General features: G+C 34.7%; 3 protein-coding genes across 3 annotated transcripts in view; 2 read left to right on the top strand and 1 right to left on the bottom strand.

Annotated features, from left to right (window-relative positions):
• LOC149412609 (trichoplein keratin filament-binding protein) overlaps positions 1-16,145 on the bottom strand; it is a 223,230-nt gene that overhangs the window by 148,058 nt on the left and 59,027 nt on the right. The window lies entirely within an intron of this gene.
• Positions 695-2,865, top strand: LOC149412613 (peptidoglycan-recognition protein SC2-like). Its single transcript, XM_089644983.1, has 4 exons — positions 695-843; positions 1,390-1,603; positions 1,894-2,012; positions 2,527-2,865. The coding sequence occupies exons 1-4, from the start codon at positions 777-779 to the stop codon at positions 2,757-2,759; spliced, it is 633 nt and encodes a 210-aa protein (XP_089501109.1). The 5' UTR covers positions 695-776; the 3' UTR covers positions 2,760-2,865.
• Positions 7,266-10,708, top strand: LOC149412614 (peptidoglycan-recognition protein SC2-like). Its single transcript, XM_089644876.1, has 4 exons — positions 7,266-7,425; positions 8,077-8,290; positions 8,843-8,961; positions 10,387-10,708. Exons 1-4 carry the CDS (start codon positions 7,359-7,361, stop codon positions 10,617-10,619), a joined length of 633 nt encoding a protein of 210 aa, XP_089501002.1. The 5' UTR covers positions 7,266-7,358; the 3' UTR covers positions 10,620-10,708.

Genomic DNA, 16,145 nt, shown 5'->3' on the forward strand with positions numbered 1-16,145 from the left:
ACACATACACACCTATAAACTACACACGTCACCTGGTAATTAAGGAATAAACATACCACTTAGCAGACATTACAAGGAAACGTATCATTGGTACCGAACATGAAATATCTTATTCCTGTATATTGTTTCATTTCTGAAAATCATGTACTGTATGTTTCCATAATATAAAATAAAATAAAAAAAAATAATAAAAATTAGTAATTTCCAAAACGCGATAGAATTCAGGGTCCCACAGGGCACTCTAATGGGACCTGATTATTATACAACGAACAAGCTTGATAGGGTGAGGTTTGAATGGGTTTCTTAAAATAAACAAAACTATTAACATTTACTAATTAATGAAAACTTTTCTGTTGGGGTTTTTTTTGTCTACTTTGCCAAATTATTGTTTCGTTCTTAATATTTATAAAACAAATCAGAACCCTTTCGTGGCCAACGAAATGCATAACAAACTATTATTATCTATTATAAAACATAAACAATTTTAAGATAGTTTGTAGTGTGAAGAGGTAAACACAAAACCGAGTACTGCAATATTACGAATTAATGAATAAAAAGTCAAAAGTATATTTTTAGACATGTTTATGATTGCTTAAACCTAATTAGGAGATAAGCCCCTCCTATATTCTCTGCGAACCGATATTCGTGTGAAATAAAATTTTTCGTTTATCTTCGGATTTGTATTTAAGGGGATACTTGTTGGTGGATTCGTCAGTACGTCTCTTGAGGCGAATAGTCAAGTCTTTTGTATACGAGTAAAAGAAATAGTATCAAAAATGATGCTAGCACTGTTTATGGTTGTCGCTTTGGTTGGAGGAAACATCGCCTTCGTTCTTCCCGGAGGTAAGTCGAAAAATTCTTATTCAAAACATTACAATCGTCTGGTATACGCTTTGTAGGTGACAGTCGTTGAGAATAATAAAACTTGATTGCATACACATCACTTAAATAATATTCTTACAAGTAAACGATTGCCAATCATTCAATAAAATTACATAAAAAGTGATTTTTTATAGTCAATTTAGATGAAGCAGATTTAATTTTAGTGATAAATAATGTAACTATCACGAAAATAACGAAGGTGTACACGAAATATAATTCAACCACACGTAGATTCTAAATTAATACTGTATAGTTTTAGTAATCAGTAATCATCATCAATGAAAAGATACAGTAAAAAAATAATAAAACCGCAAGCCAATAAAAGACAAGATGTTATTTTCGGATCTCATGACAACTAGCCTGATAGTACGTCCTATGTCTTCTGGGGTGTTATGGAATTCAGAATTTTTAAATATTTGAAAAAGACATTTCAACGTCATTGATAACTGATAAGAACTGTTCACTTTGTTGATGTTCACTGATCCAAATGGAAATGTTTGATTTCAGAACGTAGCGCACGTGCCGCGACAATCGTCACCCGCGCCGGGTGGGGCGCCCGCGCCCCCACCTCCATCACCTACATGTCCACCCCGGTGCCATACGTCGTCATCCACCACTCAGAGAGCAGCGCATGCACCACCAACGCCGCCTGCGTCTCCGCTGTCAAAGGATTCCAGAACTACCACATGGACAGCAACGGATGGTCCGATATCGGATACAAGTGAGACCCGAACACACCAATATCGAATCCTCACTTTTATACCGAACACTTTCATTGATCGATTCAACAGAAATAGACATCTTTTTCCTAATCTTAAGGGGTTCAGCTTGGAAGATAATACGCTCTCAATGCATTGAGTGAAATCTGTAACAATTGATTTTCTGTTTACCTTCACGAATACAACATGTATTTAAGCTAATAAAAACTACCACCAACCTGTTTTTATGCTACCAAGCCATTAACTTATTGGGAGAATAGTTGTTATAATACTGTTTGGTGGTTGGTTACAGCTGGCTGGTCGGAGGAGACGTCCGCTCCTACGAGGGCAGGAGCTGGAACAGGGTGGGAGCTCACGCACCAGGATACAACTCCAACAGCGTCGGAATCTGCGTCATCGGCTCATTTACATGTGAGTAAAGAACACAACACAAGATGAGACATAACAAATTAAGTTCAAATCTAATCCCAAGCCCATATAATACAATTTCGAGCCTAATCGGCCTAACTATCCTAAGTCTGCGATTGGTCATTAAATAAAATATATTGAACATTTTGAAAACTTTCTTATAGAATTACCTTCAAACAAAAATGTCTCTCAATTTGGACTTAAGATAAAGACGAAATTGCGAACTTGACCCATCGCTAGTCTGGTCCATAAACATTGTGTTTCAACTAATATTTTGTTAACAATTTATTTGAAAATTAACAGGTATCTACAATAACTAAGTCGATTAAGATTCATAGCGTAAAAAACAAAAAACTTATATTTTGATGCATAGACAACACCCAACCAAACGTGTTTAATTATTCTTCTCGATGATCCCTCTGGATTCTAGCTTTATACACAAGTCTCTCCCAAATATCTCTAGTTTTATCGATTCTTGGCCTTAATTTATTTGACTGTTTTGTTTTTCCTTTTCCAGCTACCCTGCCCCCAGCGGCCCAGCTCCAGCAGGTTAAGGATCTGATCGCCTACGGAGTGTCCAACGGCTACATCTCCTCCACCTACAAGCTGATCGGTCACCGTCAGGCCGTCAGCACCGACTGCCCCGGAAACAGGCTGTACGAGGAGATCAAGACCTGGCCCCGCTGGTCCGCCACCGGCCGCATGGTCGATGGAGAGGTCGTCGAAGGAGATGCACCCAACTCTGCCTAACTTTCTGGATCTATTCAGTTCTTCAACCACAACCTTTCATGAAAAAATATCATAAAATTCTATAATAAACTGCTATTTTTATTAAAATAATATTTGCTTTCAATTATTCCCATCCAATTTTGAAATGTTTTACCGCACAATTATAGTTTATATATATACTAGATGCGCAGGAAGATGATTTGTTTCAGATGTTTGATAAATTTTATTACATTTTAATTTAAAACATACATTTGTAGAGTTTACTTCGCCAAAATCTCCAAATTTATCTTTTAAACTGATCTGCATAAATGGAGCGTAGAACTAATCCGTGTTTTCTAAAATTGTTAATATCATTTATTTAAAATAATGATAATAGGGAATTTCAAGGGAAAATTCCTCAAATTATAGGGAAAATCGATATTCGACTGAATTACCGATTCACGAAAACGGTCAATACTGGGTATTTTACTATACCATTTTTAATTTGTTTGGGATTGTCCGTTTAACTTCGAATTTCCGAGCGGTGCAAGGATCCTAATCATTATAAGCAACGATATAAACTATTTTTTGGCGGAATTCTCTTCAAAATGTGCTGAGAGCGATACGTGCAACAAAAACTTTAACCGTTTGAGCCAACCTGGAAAATATCGATGGCCATTTTACACTCTTAAGTATCAAAACTTCGATCTTGATATATAATTACACCTCAAAACCTAAGGAGAAACCTAAAAAAAGAAAGAATAAGAGTAACTCATAGAGTTTTTATATCTCGCCAAAAGCAAAATGGTCGTTAAAATTGGAAACTTTATGAATAAGTTTCTTACTACTAAACTATTTCGTTCGTTCACTTACTGTCTATGCTATATTTCTAGTTATGTAAAGCAGTGGATAAATAACTATTTATTAATAACGTTGTCGTGATGTTGTAATAATTTTTTACAATGAGACTTTTGGCCACAAATAAACACAATAATATTATTATTGATTTGACAGAAAAAGAAATAACAATCATTAACTTAACGATGCTCTGATTAGCATTGTAGTATTACTAGGTGACGTGTACCCGGCGTGTGCTGGGGAATATCTTTAGGAGATATTTAGGGCGTATACCGTCGCGGACTTTACAGTAGGCCTTTTCAAGATATACAATTCCTTATTACATTTTTTTTTATTTATCTCAATGAAAGCGCCCAAAAATATTTTATTTACTACTTCATTACAAAACATCGACTTTTCTCTACTTTCCCTTTCTATACTTTAATAATCTATCGAAATTCGTTGCGTAGTTTAGAAGAACTAAGCGCACAAACAGAAGGACGCGGATGGCGTCTTTATTTTATACTATTTAAAGATAAAGCTTTGCAGAGATGCGCTGCAGAAAGAGCTCCAATTTTTAAAAAGCTCTTTAAAATGTGCCTGAAATGTACACGGCTTTTTTATGAAAATACTGTTAAAAGTGTGACAGCATGATCATTTCCAATAAAAAAATTATCATTCAGAATGTATCTGAACACGTGTATCTGAATAAATATAATGAACTAGATGCGCCACTATTATTATTTTGAAGAACACGTATTCCGACTTCAACATAACATTTTCGTGCTTTTCTGATAGTTTGTTATGAAACATAGTTTGTAGAAGAAAGTTTGTTATGAGAGAATACATGACGCAAATGCGAATGGTAGCAGAAGGCGGGGACGCCCTAGGAAGACATGGCACAATCAAGTGAATGAGATACTTGAGTCGGGCCATGTCAAGAGTCAAAATAATAGAAGAGTATTTATGAGACGATGTACGAATGTGAATGAGGCAAGAAGTGTGTGCTAAGACCGAGTTGTTTGGCGGTCCGCCCTCTCTGCCTACCCCTGCGGCAACGGCGTGATAGTAAGTTAGTTAGTTAGTTGTTATGAAAATTGTCAAATCATTCGTTTTGGGCCTAAAATCCATTTTTAACAGAAAAACTAATAATTTAACTAGATTTTTAAGTAATTATCAATATTTCACATCAGTAAGTTTTCTCCGCGTTGATCTGTACCCTCTGGTTGGAAAACAGTCAAGAGGGTCAATCGATCGTTTTACACTAAGCAGGTCGCAAAAACCCGCTCTTTGAGCGAGTTTTACGGGCGCAACGCCGGCCGCCGTACCAGGTCACATACGAGCCGAACCCGAACAACGACGGACGAAGAAAAATCTGGCTTAAAAGAAAGAGTTGAAATTCGATGACAATACGATTCAATAATTTAAACAATAATTTTCTTCAAACCAAAATGGGCAAAGAAAAATAGAGAAATACCTAAAAAAATAAACGCAATCAAACATATTACATTAGAAATAAAGTAATTTACACAATTACGTAATAGAAAAATGACGTCCGAAAATACGATATTAATTTTAATCGATATCAATCTATGAGCGATCACTATATGTTGTTGTTATTCACTGATTAAACATTTTTAGTACTATCAATGATCACAATATACGGTGGTCAATTATAATATAACCTTTCGGGTAGCATTTACGCAGATTCACGATTTGAAAAACCCATAGATTCAAAAAGGAAAAGTTCAGTAAAACCTGGAAAAAGTCGTTCATAATCATGTACAATTGTTTGGCGGCAGAAGAAAGAACGGAGAAACTGAATTAAAAGAAAAACGTTGAGTGTCAAAAGCGTTTTATATTCCAATATATATCTCACAAACTGTCAAATAAGGAGTAAATAATGTAGAGTATGGTTAACATGAATGCAAATGTGCTAAGAACTCGGCACCAGTAGAAAATTTATGTTTAAAATACGCGTTAAAAATGCTAAACACTGCCTTCCAAAGAATCTGTAATATAACATGTAATTTTGAAACCTTTATTACTGAGGGAATCGCATTTCAAAATGACTTTTTTATGGACTTTTGAGTGTTAAGGGTGTTTTAATCCATAAATAAACTAAACTAAACACCAACCTGTCATAAAGGTTAAAAATTATCGGCTGTGCACCAATAAATTATTAGATTGTGATCTAGGAACAATAAATCATCAAAGAAGGCTTAACAGATTACACATTATGTAACAAGTAAAGGAATCAAAAACAATGCAACAAGGCTCAAGGATGGGTCGTAACCTTTTTTTCCGATTTACAAGAACAAAAAAAAACATATATTTAAAAAAATCACATTCACTGAAATCACTTAGAACTACTTCGACAAATTGCTCTGCATTGGTTTCGCCTGATAAGCTTCGGCCGTTGTTAGACAAGTACTAACGATTACAACTGAGGATAGTGCGAAACGCAAAATGTCTAATCAGACTTATTCATAAACAACTGAAATAAAAGATTACAGATCAATACAAGCCAATAAAATAGCTGTTTACTAACTACTAGGAATGAACTAAATAACCAATAAAACTAGGAATTTCGAAAACGCGATACACATAAATAGGACTAAATGCGGTGTCCTGCAGGGCACTCAAGTGAGACCAGTTTATTTAAAAATAAAACTACCCCGAACAGGCTTGATAGGATGAGGTTTGAATGGATTCCTTAATATAAACAAAATATTGTATTATAATCTATCGGTTTCGCCTGATATTCCTCGGCCGTTGTCAGACAAGTACTAACGATAACAACTGAGGATAGTGCGAATCGTAAAATGTCTTATCAGAGATATTCACGAACAATTGAAATAAAAGATTAGAGACTAATACTAGTCAATGAAACAGCTGTTGGTAAACAATTAAGAAATAACTAACTAATCAATAAAAACTATCCGAAATATTCGTAAACTACTTAAACAAAAGATTGCAGACCAATAATACTAGTCAATGAAACAGCTGGGATATGATTTTAAAATTTCACTGCCAACACGGGCAGGTACCTAGCTTGGTGGTCATAACATACTTAATGACTGTAATAAACAATGCACTGAATAAAAAAAAAGCATTAGGGTTATTAATTTTTGGGGTACTAAGCCGTGCTTTAGCTAATTTTTCGGATAGAATTACAGTGTCCATCATCACATCTGCCCTGATAGACCAGATCATTTAAAAATAAAATTACCACAGACTTGGATAGTATGAGGCTTGGTTGGGTTTCTTATTATACACAAGGGTATTAACATTGACAAACGTTTTAACTATGCAATTTTTTGTCTCCTTTGTCTAATTAATGTTTTCGTACTTCAAATATTTCACAAACACTGTTTATCTTTTATGTGCATTTCTTTCGATCTTTGTTTAGCTAATTTATATTCTGTAGCTTAATGAAGTAAAGACAAAACCGAAAAATAAAATTCTGACAAAATAGGCTTCTCCAATACTATGACAGTTTATTTGAATTTGGATGCTCCAGCTCGAGCAAAAACTGGTGCTGCAACATTACGAGTAATTAAATAATAATAAGAATTAAGTAAAAGTAAAATATATTTCTTTATATATTTTTTCGATTGCATGAACCTAATTAGGAGATAACCCCCTACTCTAGGAACCGACATTCATGCGAAATTAATTTTTAATTTTCGCTTAATCTTCGGATTCATATTTAAGGGGATTCTTGTTAGTGGATTCGTCAGTACGTCTCTTGAGGCGAACAGTCAAGTCTTTTGTATACGGGTGAGAGAAATATTATCTAAAATGATGCTAGCGCTGTTTTTGGTGGTCGCTTTGGTTGGAGGAAACATGGCCTTCGTTCTTCCCGGAGGTAAGTCGAAAATTTTTATTCAAAATATTACAATCGTCCGATATACGCTTTGCGGGAAATAGTTGGAGTATAAAAAAAAATGATTGCATACACATTCACTAAAATAATATTCAATATTAAGTAAATGAATGCTAATCATGCAATAAAATTACACAGTAAAATAGTGATTTTTTATGTTCAATTTATAGATGAAGCAGATTTCAGTTTAAATCTCACCGATTCAGAATAAGATTTTAACTGCTGCAGTGAATTATGAATGATAATGGTGTGATAATTCTATATTGACAATAACGTAGGTGTACATGAAAGATAATTCAACGACATGTAGATTCAAAGTAAAACTAGTAATCATCATCAATGAAAGGATAATAAAACCGAAAGCCAATAAAATAAGACAAGATGTCTATGTTGTTTCACTTGGTATCATATATTCTTCGGACACTTTGTTCTCCATCTATTAACTTAGCCTTCCATTATATTCCGATCTAATGGCTATTCGCTTGATCGCGTATGCTATGACTTCCTGAAACTTGGCCGAAATTTCATTAAATGAGTCCAAAATATTAGAATCTTTGAGAAAAAAACATTAATGATCATAAACACTGTTCTTTTTGTTGTTCATTATTTCAATTTGAAATGTTTTGAATTTAGAACGTAGCGCCCGTGCTGTGACAATCGTCAACCGCGCCGGGTGGGGCGCCCGCTCCCCCACCTCCATCACCACCATGTCCACCCCGGTGCCTTACGTCGTCATCCACCATGCAGCAAGCAGCGCGTGCACCACCAACGCCGCCTGCGTCTCCGCTGTCAAGGGATTCCAGAACCAACACATGGACGTCAACGGATGGGCCGATATTGGATACAAGTGAGACTCGATCATACCAATATCAATCCTCACTTTAATAATCACTTTCATTGATCGATTCAACAGAAAGAAACATTCTATTTATAGGTCTTATGGCATTTAGCTCGGGGGGGAGAGCCCCCTGCTAAGATCTCCTGTTTAGCCGATTCTCGGCCAACCAAAGTAGTCAGTCTCTTTCTCTGGCGCCTATATTTGTTTTTCACAACCATTGACGCCATTCGATGTTGGATTTCGAGGCTTTTATTGACAAGTCTATATCGCATATAGAAACGAATGATATTTTTGGCACAACGTTCTTGGTGAGACTGGTTTTTCGTCGAGACTGATGACATTTGAGTTGAATCACCTTATCGATTTTTATATATATCGCAAAATTTATTACAGGCCAAACATACAAACATTACCATTCTCTTGGTGTAGCTGATTTTAATTTTTACCTCCACAAATAATACAACAAAAAAAAAATTGCGAAAAAAGCCGCCATCCTTGCGACTAAGACAATAATTTAATGGGAGAAGAGTTGTTATAATGCTGATTGATGGTTGGTTACAGCTGGCTGGTAGGAGGAGACGTCCGCTCCTACGAGGGCAGGAGCTGGAACAGGGTGGGAGCTCACGCACCAGGATACAACACCAACAGCGTAGGAATCTGCGTCATCGGTACATTTACATGTAAGTACCATTCAGTTTCCAAAGATTTCTGTTGAAAGCAAATAAATACAGTAGATACTTGCAATATCCCAAACAATGACACGGTGCCAGTTTCTAAGTATTGCCTATTCATGTTCAGATGATCAGAAAACTGATCTATATATTTTTTAGACTAAGAAATACTGTATCATTAAAAATACTAAAAGATATTTACTATGCACTGGCGCACTCTGTCCTACAATATGGAATCGTGGCTTGGGGGGGTGCATATAAATCATCCCTACTCCCACTGGAAACTATCCAAAAAATACTAATAAAAATCATCTTAAAAAAGCCATATTACTACCCAACTATAAATGTTTTTCAAGATTTCCCGGTTCCCCCACTTACAAAAATTTATGACAAAATTGCACTCCTACAAATACATAAAGATTTCTTTAGTAAAAATAATTTACCACAATTGAATATTAGCAAAAGAATAATATCTGTTGGAGGACTAACCGTGCCACTAGCACGAACCACAACAGCACAGCATCACTATATATTCAAGGGTGTAAAATTATTTAATAAATTACCCCTTGATATACGATCGGAAGAAAACTTCGAAAAATATAAAAAAAAAATTAAATTAAAATACTCTTGTACCACCTCATAACTTTACTTATTGTTTAGAAATATGTTTTTGCCTTTTAAATTCTTTGAATCATTTATTAACTAACCTATATTTTTATTACTTTTATTGTTATTTTTTGTTTTATTACTAATATTTTTTGTTTAATTTAAACAAATGTTAAAATATTTTTGTTGTCCTCTCCTAAACATAAGCAGTTGCTTTATTAGGAGAGTGATTGAAATATTTGTGTTTATATTGTTATAAAATTGTAAATCTTGTTTATATGTTTCCATAAAAAAAATAAAAAAATGTTTAGATTGAAGTCTTCCTTGACAGTGTTCTGACTTACCCTATGTTATAATACAAACTTTCGTTGAGTCAGACGAAATTGCGAGCCAAACCGGCCTAACTCTCATTCTCAAAGTCTGCATTTGGTTCATAAATAAAATATCTGTTTACAATTACGAATCATCATTCAGACCGTCACCCAAGAACCTAAAAACCAAAATGTCATCAGTCTTCTACTGGTCCATAACCATTAATTTTTAGTTAATATTTTGAATACAATTTTAACTTTCAGAAAACGTTCTTGCTAGATTGTCTAAGTACCATTATTCTCTGTCAGTAAAAAGACCAACAATTCATTAGATTAAAATCCATATAGTTAGATACAAAAACCTTATATTTTGATTCAAAGCCAAAACCCAACCACAACTAGTTTTGTCATTCTTTTTTCTTCTTATTTGCCTCTCTGGCTTCCAGCTTTGTACATAAGTTTCCCTCGAATTTCTTATATCTGTTTTGTTATTGACTATTTGTTTTCCCTTTTCCAGCTGCCTTGCCCCCAGCGGCCCAGCTCCAGCAGGTCAAGGACCTGATCGCCTACGGAGTGTCCAACGGCTACATCTCCTCCACCTACAAGCTGATCGGTCACCGACAGGCTGTCAGCACCGAATGCCCCGGAAACAGGCTGTACGAAGAGATCAAGACCTGGCCCCGCTGGTCCGCCACCGGCCGCATTGTCGACGGAGAGGTCGTTGAGGGAGATGTACCCAACTCCGCCTAACTTTCGATCGATCCAATACTTCAACCACAAACTTTGTCCCATAAAAAATGTATTGAAATTTCATAATAAACTGCCATCTTCATAAATCATTTGAGGCATTTAAAATATTCCCGTGCTATTTTGAAATAATTTTAATTACCAGGACCAGTGGCACTATCGAATTTAAAACGAATCTGGCCTTTTCCAGTACATAAGCGGAAAGCCATTAGAAATTTTTCTCAGAAATTTCATAACTTCGTTTCATTGCACTTCAAAACCTAGAATGACCTTGTCAGAATAAAAAAAGAGCAGAACCTAATGCTGCGTATACATCCGCGAGTCGATCTACCGAACTACCGAACTGAACCTCAACTTATGGGAAAGAAACGAAGCAACCACAAATAATGCGAAACGCAGCTTGCAGTTGATTCGTTCCTTTCCCGGAATTCGTGGTACGGTTCGCGTTTCGGTTCGCAAATATATACGTACCCTTAGAACCTAGCTAGCTTACTTACTGACAATGGTGGATACCGTGTAATGCTTAACGGTGGATAAATTACTATTATTTATTTATTTTTGGTATAACTGAATGAGAAAAAACCACAAATAGTGGTTAATATTTAATTATTGAAGACAATATCAGCAATTCTTAAACGAAACAGAAAAATCAGAAAAAGATAAAGTCGCATCTAGGACAAATGCCTCGGCTAGGCGAGGGTCCTGGGTTCATGTCCAAGATGCGACCGTAGCTTTTTCTGATTTTTCTGTTTCTAATTTTCGTTTCAGAATTGCTAATATGGTCTTAAATAATATTATTTATTTAATTAGTTGTCGTGTTGTTCTTACGACATTTTTATCTTGACTTCACAAATTGACACAATAATAATATTATTGATCGACAGAAATAGAAATGCTATTCATTATCAGAACGATGCTCTGATTGGCATCAGTAGGTATTATAACAAGTATCCAGAATCACAACAACTCAATCTACAAATCAGTTCTTCTTATCGATTGCGTTAGGTCATTTCGATTAACAACCAAGGAATGCAAAACAAAAAGGGAAGATAAGGTTTATGTAATCTATAAAAACGTTCATTATCGGAGGAAGATATTGCAAATAAATGTAATTGAATTGATATTTGGTTGAATTGTTGTTTGGCTAAAAAGGTAGAACTCAAGGTTATGAGTAAATGTGCGACAAAAGGAAGTAAAGAATTAATAATAATAAAAATAATAATAATAATAATAAATAATATCATCTTTATTTAGGAAAGTTTACACATTACAACTATACATACATATTATGGTGTACATTTTATATTTAAGGTTATTAAATTAACGAAAATGAAGAACTATTAATACAAACATAATATTGTGAAGGTAAGAAGAAAATAAAAGTACAGTTGAGGTTTCTCAAATACCGCCTCACTAGGCTAGCCTGTGTTGAGGCAGAATTTTTAGTGTTAGTTCATAATACCATTGAACATACCTATATTTGTATTAAGAAGTATTCGCTCAATAATGTGGTGGTAATGTAGTGACTTCAATAATTGCGAATTTGGGTGAATGCACCGGTAAAGGCCCTATTCTTATTTTTAATCCAACATTTTACATTATCTTTAAATTTTTTTTGTGAATCACATTGTTTTATGTTGTCTGGAAGAATGTTGTAGAGTCTTGTCGCAAAGTATTTAAAGTTTCGTTGACCAAACGTAGTATGTGTTATCGGAATTTGTAGTAAGATTTTGTTGTTGCTTCGTGTACATCGTGTATTTGAACTTTTTACGTAGTAATTATGTATATTTGAGTATAGATGAGTTAGGATAGTTTTTGCATATAGCTGCCGAACATCAAACACATTCATAATATTAAAAATTAGATTCGAGTCTGTAATTATAGGTAGCCTTAGAATTATTTTTAAGATTGTTTTCTGAGCCTTTATGATTGGGTCTAGTGCAGATGAAGTGCCGCCTCCCCATGCTATGATACCATACTCAATAATAGATTGGCAGACTGCAAAATAAATCATTTTCAGGTGTTGAAAGCCGAGAAAGTTTCGTATGATTCTAAAAAAGTGCATGGTTTTTCTTATTTTGTTTGCAATTATTTGGGTATGAAGGTTCCATTTGAGATATGGATCAATGATGAGGCCGAGGTACTTCATCTGAGTAGAGCGTTCAATGTAGGGGCACTGACAACATTCATCGGAATTCAAACACGAGTGTATTCTGATGGAGGCATCATCAGGAGGTTGACCAGTAATATTAATACTTGGTGTGACATATTTAGTTTTCTCGGTGTTCAGTGTGAGCGTGTTTATATCCAACCATTTTTTTACCATGCTTATATCCGTTTCAGCTTTTTTGTAGACAGCTAACCAAGTGTCAGCTTCAAACAGTAAAACGGTGTCATCGGCAAAACTAACGATTTTCCCCTGAATATTAATGTTGCATAAGTCGTTAATATACAACAGAAACAAAGACGGACCTAATATACTACCTTGTGGTATACCGTAGTTAGATGAACAAGTGTTGCTAAGTATGTTATTTATTTTAACTTGTTGCTTGCGCTCATTAAGGTAACTTTAAAAAAAGTTAAGTTCGTTTCCCGTAATACCGATTTGTTCAAGTTTGTTTATTAATTTACTGTGTGATATTGTATCAAAGGCTTTGGAAAGATCTAAGAAGATTGAAATACATTTTTTTCTTTTATCAAGGCGTTTAACAATGAAATCTGTGACAGCGGCAATAGCTGTCTAAGACTGTATTGACACTCAATCTAAGAGGCACGAGTGAATAATAGTACACAAAATGAACTCCATCTGGAAAAATGGACACGATAGTAGTATACAAATTACAACATTTTAATAAGATTTCATCTTCATTCTTCTGGGTAGACTCAACCTTCATAATATTTGTTATTATATGGTTTGTAGGCTGTAGGTACCACTACTAGTATAAGGATCTAGAATATTCATATAAATATTAAAAAAGACACTTTTACGTAACAACGTAATAATAACCTCAATACTAGCTACATTACTACCTCTATTTATTCACCAATTCCAAGAATTCATCACCGCGCAAACAAACGCTGTGAACTTATTGATATGTTTGGTGTTAATAATTACGTGGGTTTCAAAATGTAACTAATTTCAGACCTATTTGCTCGTTATTAACTTTTATTATTTCTATTTTTTTTAAATCTTGTCTCTATACCTTCATGCGAGTACATCGCTTATTCCTTTTTAGTTTTATTTGTTTTTAACACACATATTAATGACTGTATGCATTTACGAACATTCTTCAAATTATATATATATATATATTAATTTTTTTTAGATATAAGTGGGTACAGTGGGTATAAATTACATATTGGTACAAAATATATTTATAATCGCAATCTCACCAAAGAAGAAACTGGTTCTTGTGCTTGGTGAGCGAGTTACACTAATTATATAGCTGATAATATTTCATATCTAGGAATAATCATTGATAAAAACCTAAAATGGAAAAATCACATCTGCGTATACAATAGAGTTTCTGTTGGATGTGTGGAGGGTTTCATTAGAATTTTTTTTCCTTTATTCGTAAAAATATATTTGTATACAGTATTTTTATTTTTTTGCATAATTCGTATTGTGGCGCAACTTGCGATTTTTTTTTCAAAGTTGAAAATATACTTTTTTATGTTGATGATTAATTTTAATGCTTAAATGCTTTACATATGAGTATGCTTTGTCTAGTTTAATGTCTAATGTCTATGAAAGGCGATTTTTAGCCCACTATATCTGTTGTTATTATTTGGATTCGATGTTTGTCATAGTATTAATATTTGAATTATTTGTTTCATATAATAATAATAATAATAATAAAAACGTTTATTTGACAATAATTTTTTACATGTTTGCATATAGTTTGTACACATACATTTAGATGATTATATTGTCAAAAGGGCAACTGCTCAGCTGTACATTCCGGATTTCTCCGGGAATGTAGCTGGTTTTCAGCAGTGCCTTTAATATAATGTGTTATAAATCGATAAATACAAATTTCTTTAAAATAAAATAATATATAAATTCAGGATTAAATTTACATAAAATACATAGATAAAAATAAAAAAAAATAATAATCACAAGTAGGTGTCCCTTTCATTTTAAATTCGATCAATGATGATGTTGTGCGGTTGACTGTGCTGTCAGCAACCATTCGCTGCAGAGCTTCTTAAAGCACTGCAACGATGTTGTTGTTCGAATAGGCAGTGGTATTTTATTCCAAAGTTTTGACGATGAGTAGCTAAAACTACCCTCAAAAACAGCAGTTTTATGTTTGGGGAGAACAAGTAAATGGTCTCTTTGGCGTGTACTATGTGCATGTGAGTCACGGGACCACTGCAGTCTGTCAAACAGATAGGAAGGAACCTTTGAATTCATCAAGTTGAACAGTTGACACATTTGATGTAACTTCCTTCTGTTCGACATATTCAGTATTCGATGCCGATAGAGGTAAGGCGAGATATGCTCGCGTCTCGGGACATTATAGCAATATCGGACACATGCATTTTGGACTCGTTGTACTTGTTTTTGGGTTTTTTTCAATAAAGATGGACCGTAAACTGAGTCTCCATAGTCCAATATTGAGAGAACAAGACTATCAGTAATAATCTTGCGTAGTTTCACTGATATGTTATCTCTTATATTGTACAATAGACGAAGCCTCGAGTAGCACCACTGTGACCTGTTTTTAACATGTTCATCATACCTCAATCTACCGTCCACCATTATTCCAAGGTTGCGCGCAGCATCAACAAAGGGAACGGTGGTTTCATGTATTTTTACAACATGTCCTCCATTTTTTACGCATGATATTTTTTGCTTAGTTCCCATTAATAAAGCAACAGTTTTTTGAGGATTGAGAAGTAACGCGTGCTCCTTTGCCCAACTGCAAACTCTACGTAGGTCACCATTTACCATATCCACTGCCACATGAGTTTTACTTACGTCAAACGATAAATATAGTTGTGTGTCATCAGCATACATGTGCGAACCACAGTGTTCAATAGATTGCATCATGTCAGCGGTATATATAGCAAAAAGCAATGGCCCTAGTATCGATCCCTGGGGTACCCCTCTTGTTATTATAATGTCAGATGAATATTTTAGAGTCCCATTACTATCCTTGCAAACTGTGCGCTGAGTTCTATCTTTGAAGTAATTTTGAAACCATTTTATTGCTTCATCGTCAAAACCAAAGTAACGCAACTTTGCAATAAGTAATGGAATGCTCAGTAAGTCAAATGCCTTAGAGAAGTCCAGCAGAACTAGTATCGAGGCTTTGCCTGCATCAGTGGAGGCAAGAATATCATCTGTAATACATTGCAGAGCTGTTGTAGTGCTGTGGCCTTTACGAAACCCCGATTGATGACGAGGTATAATCCCGCATGTTTCAGCGTAGACTACTGTTTGCTCAAACACAACTTTTTCGAGTACCTTGGATAATGCTGGTAATATGCTAATCGGTCTGAGATCACTAATACTTGAAATTG

This window comes from Hesperophylax consimilis, chromosome 22, assembly GCF_061612785.1.
Source record: "Hesperophylax consimilis isolate HC1 chromosome 22, BYU_Hcon_1.0, whole genome shotgun sequence".
NCBI lineage: Eukaryota > Metazoa > Arthropoda > Insecta > Trichoptera > Limnephilidae > Hesperophylax > Hesperophylax consimilis.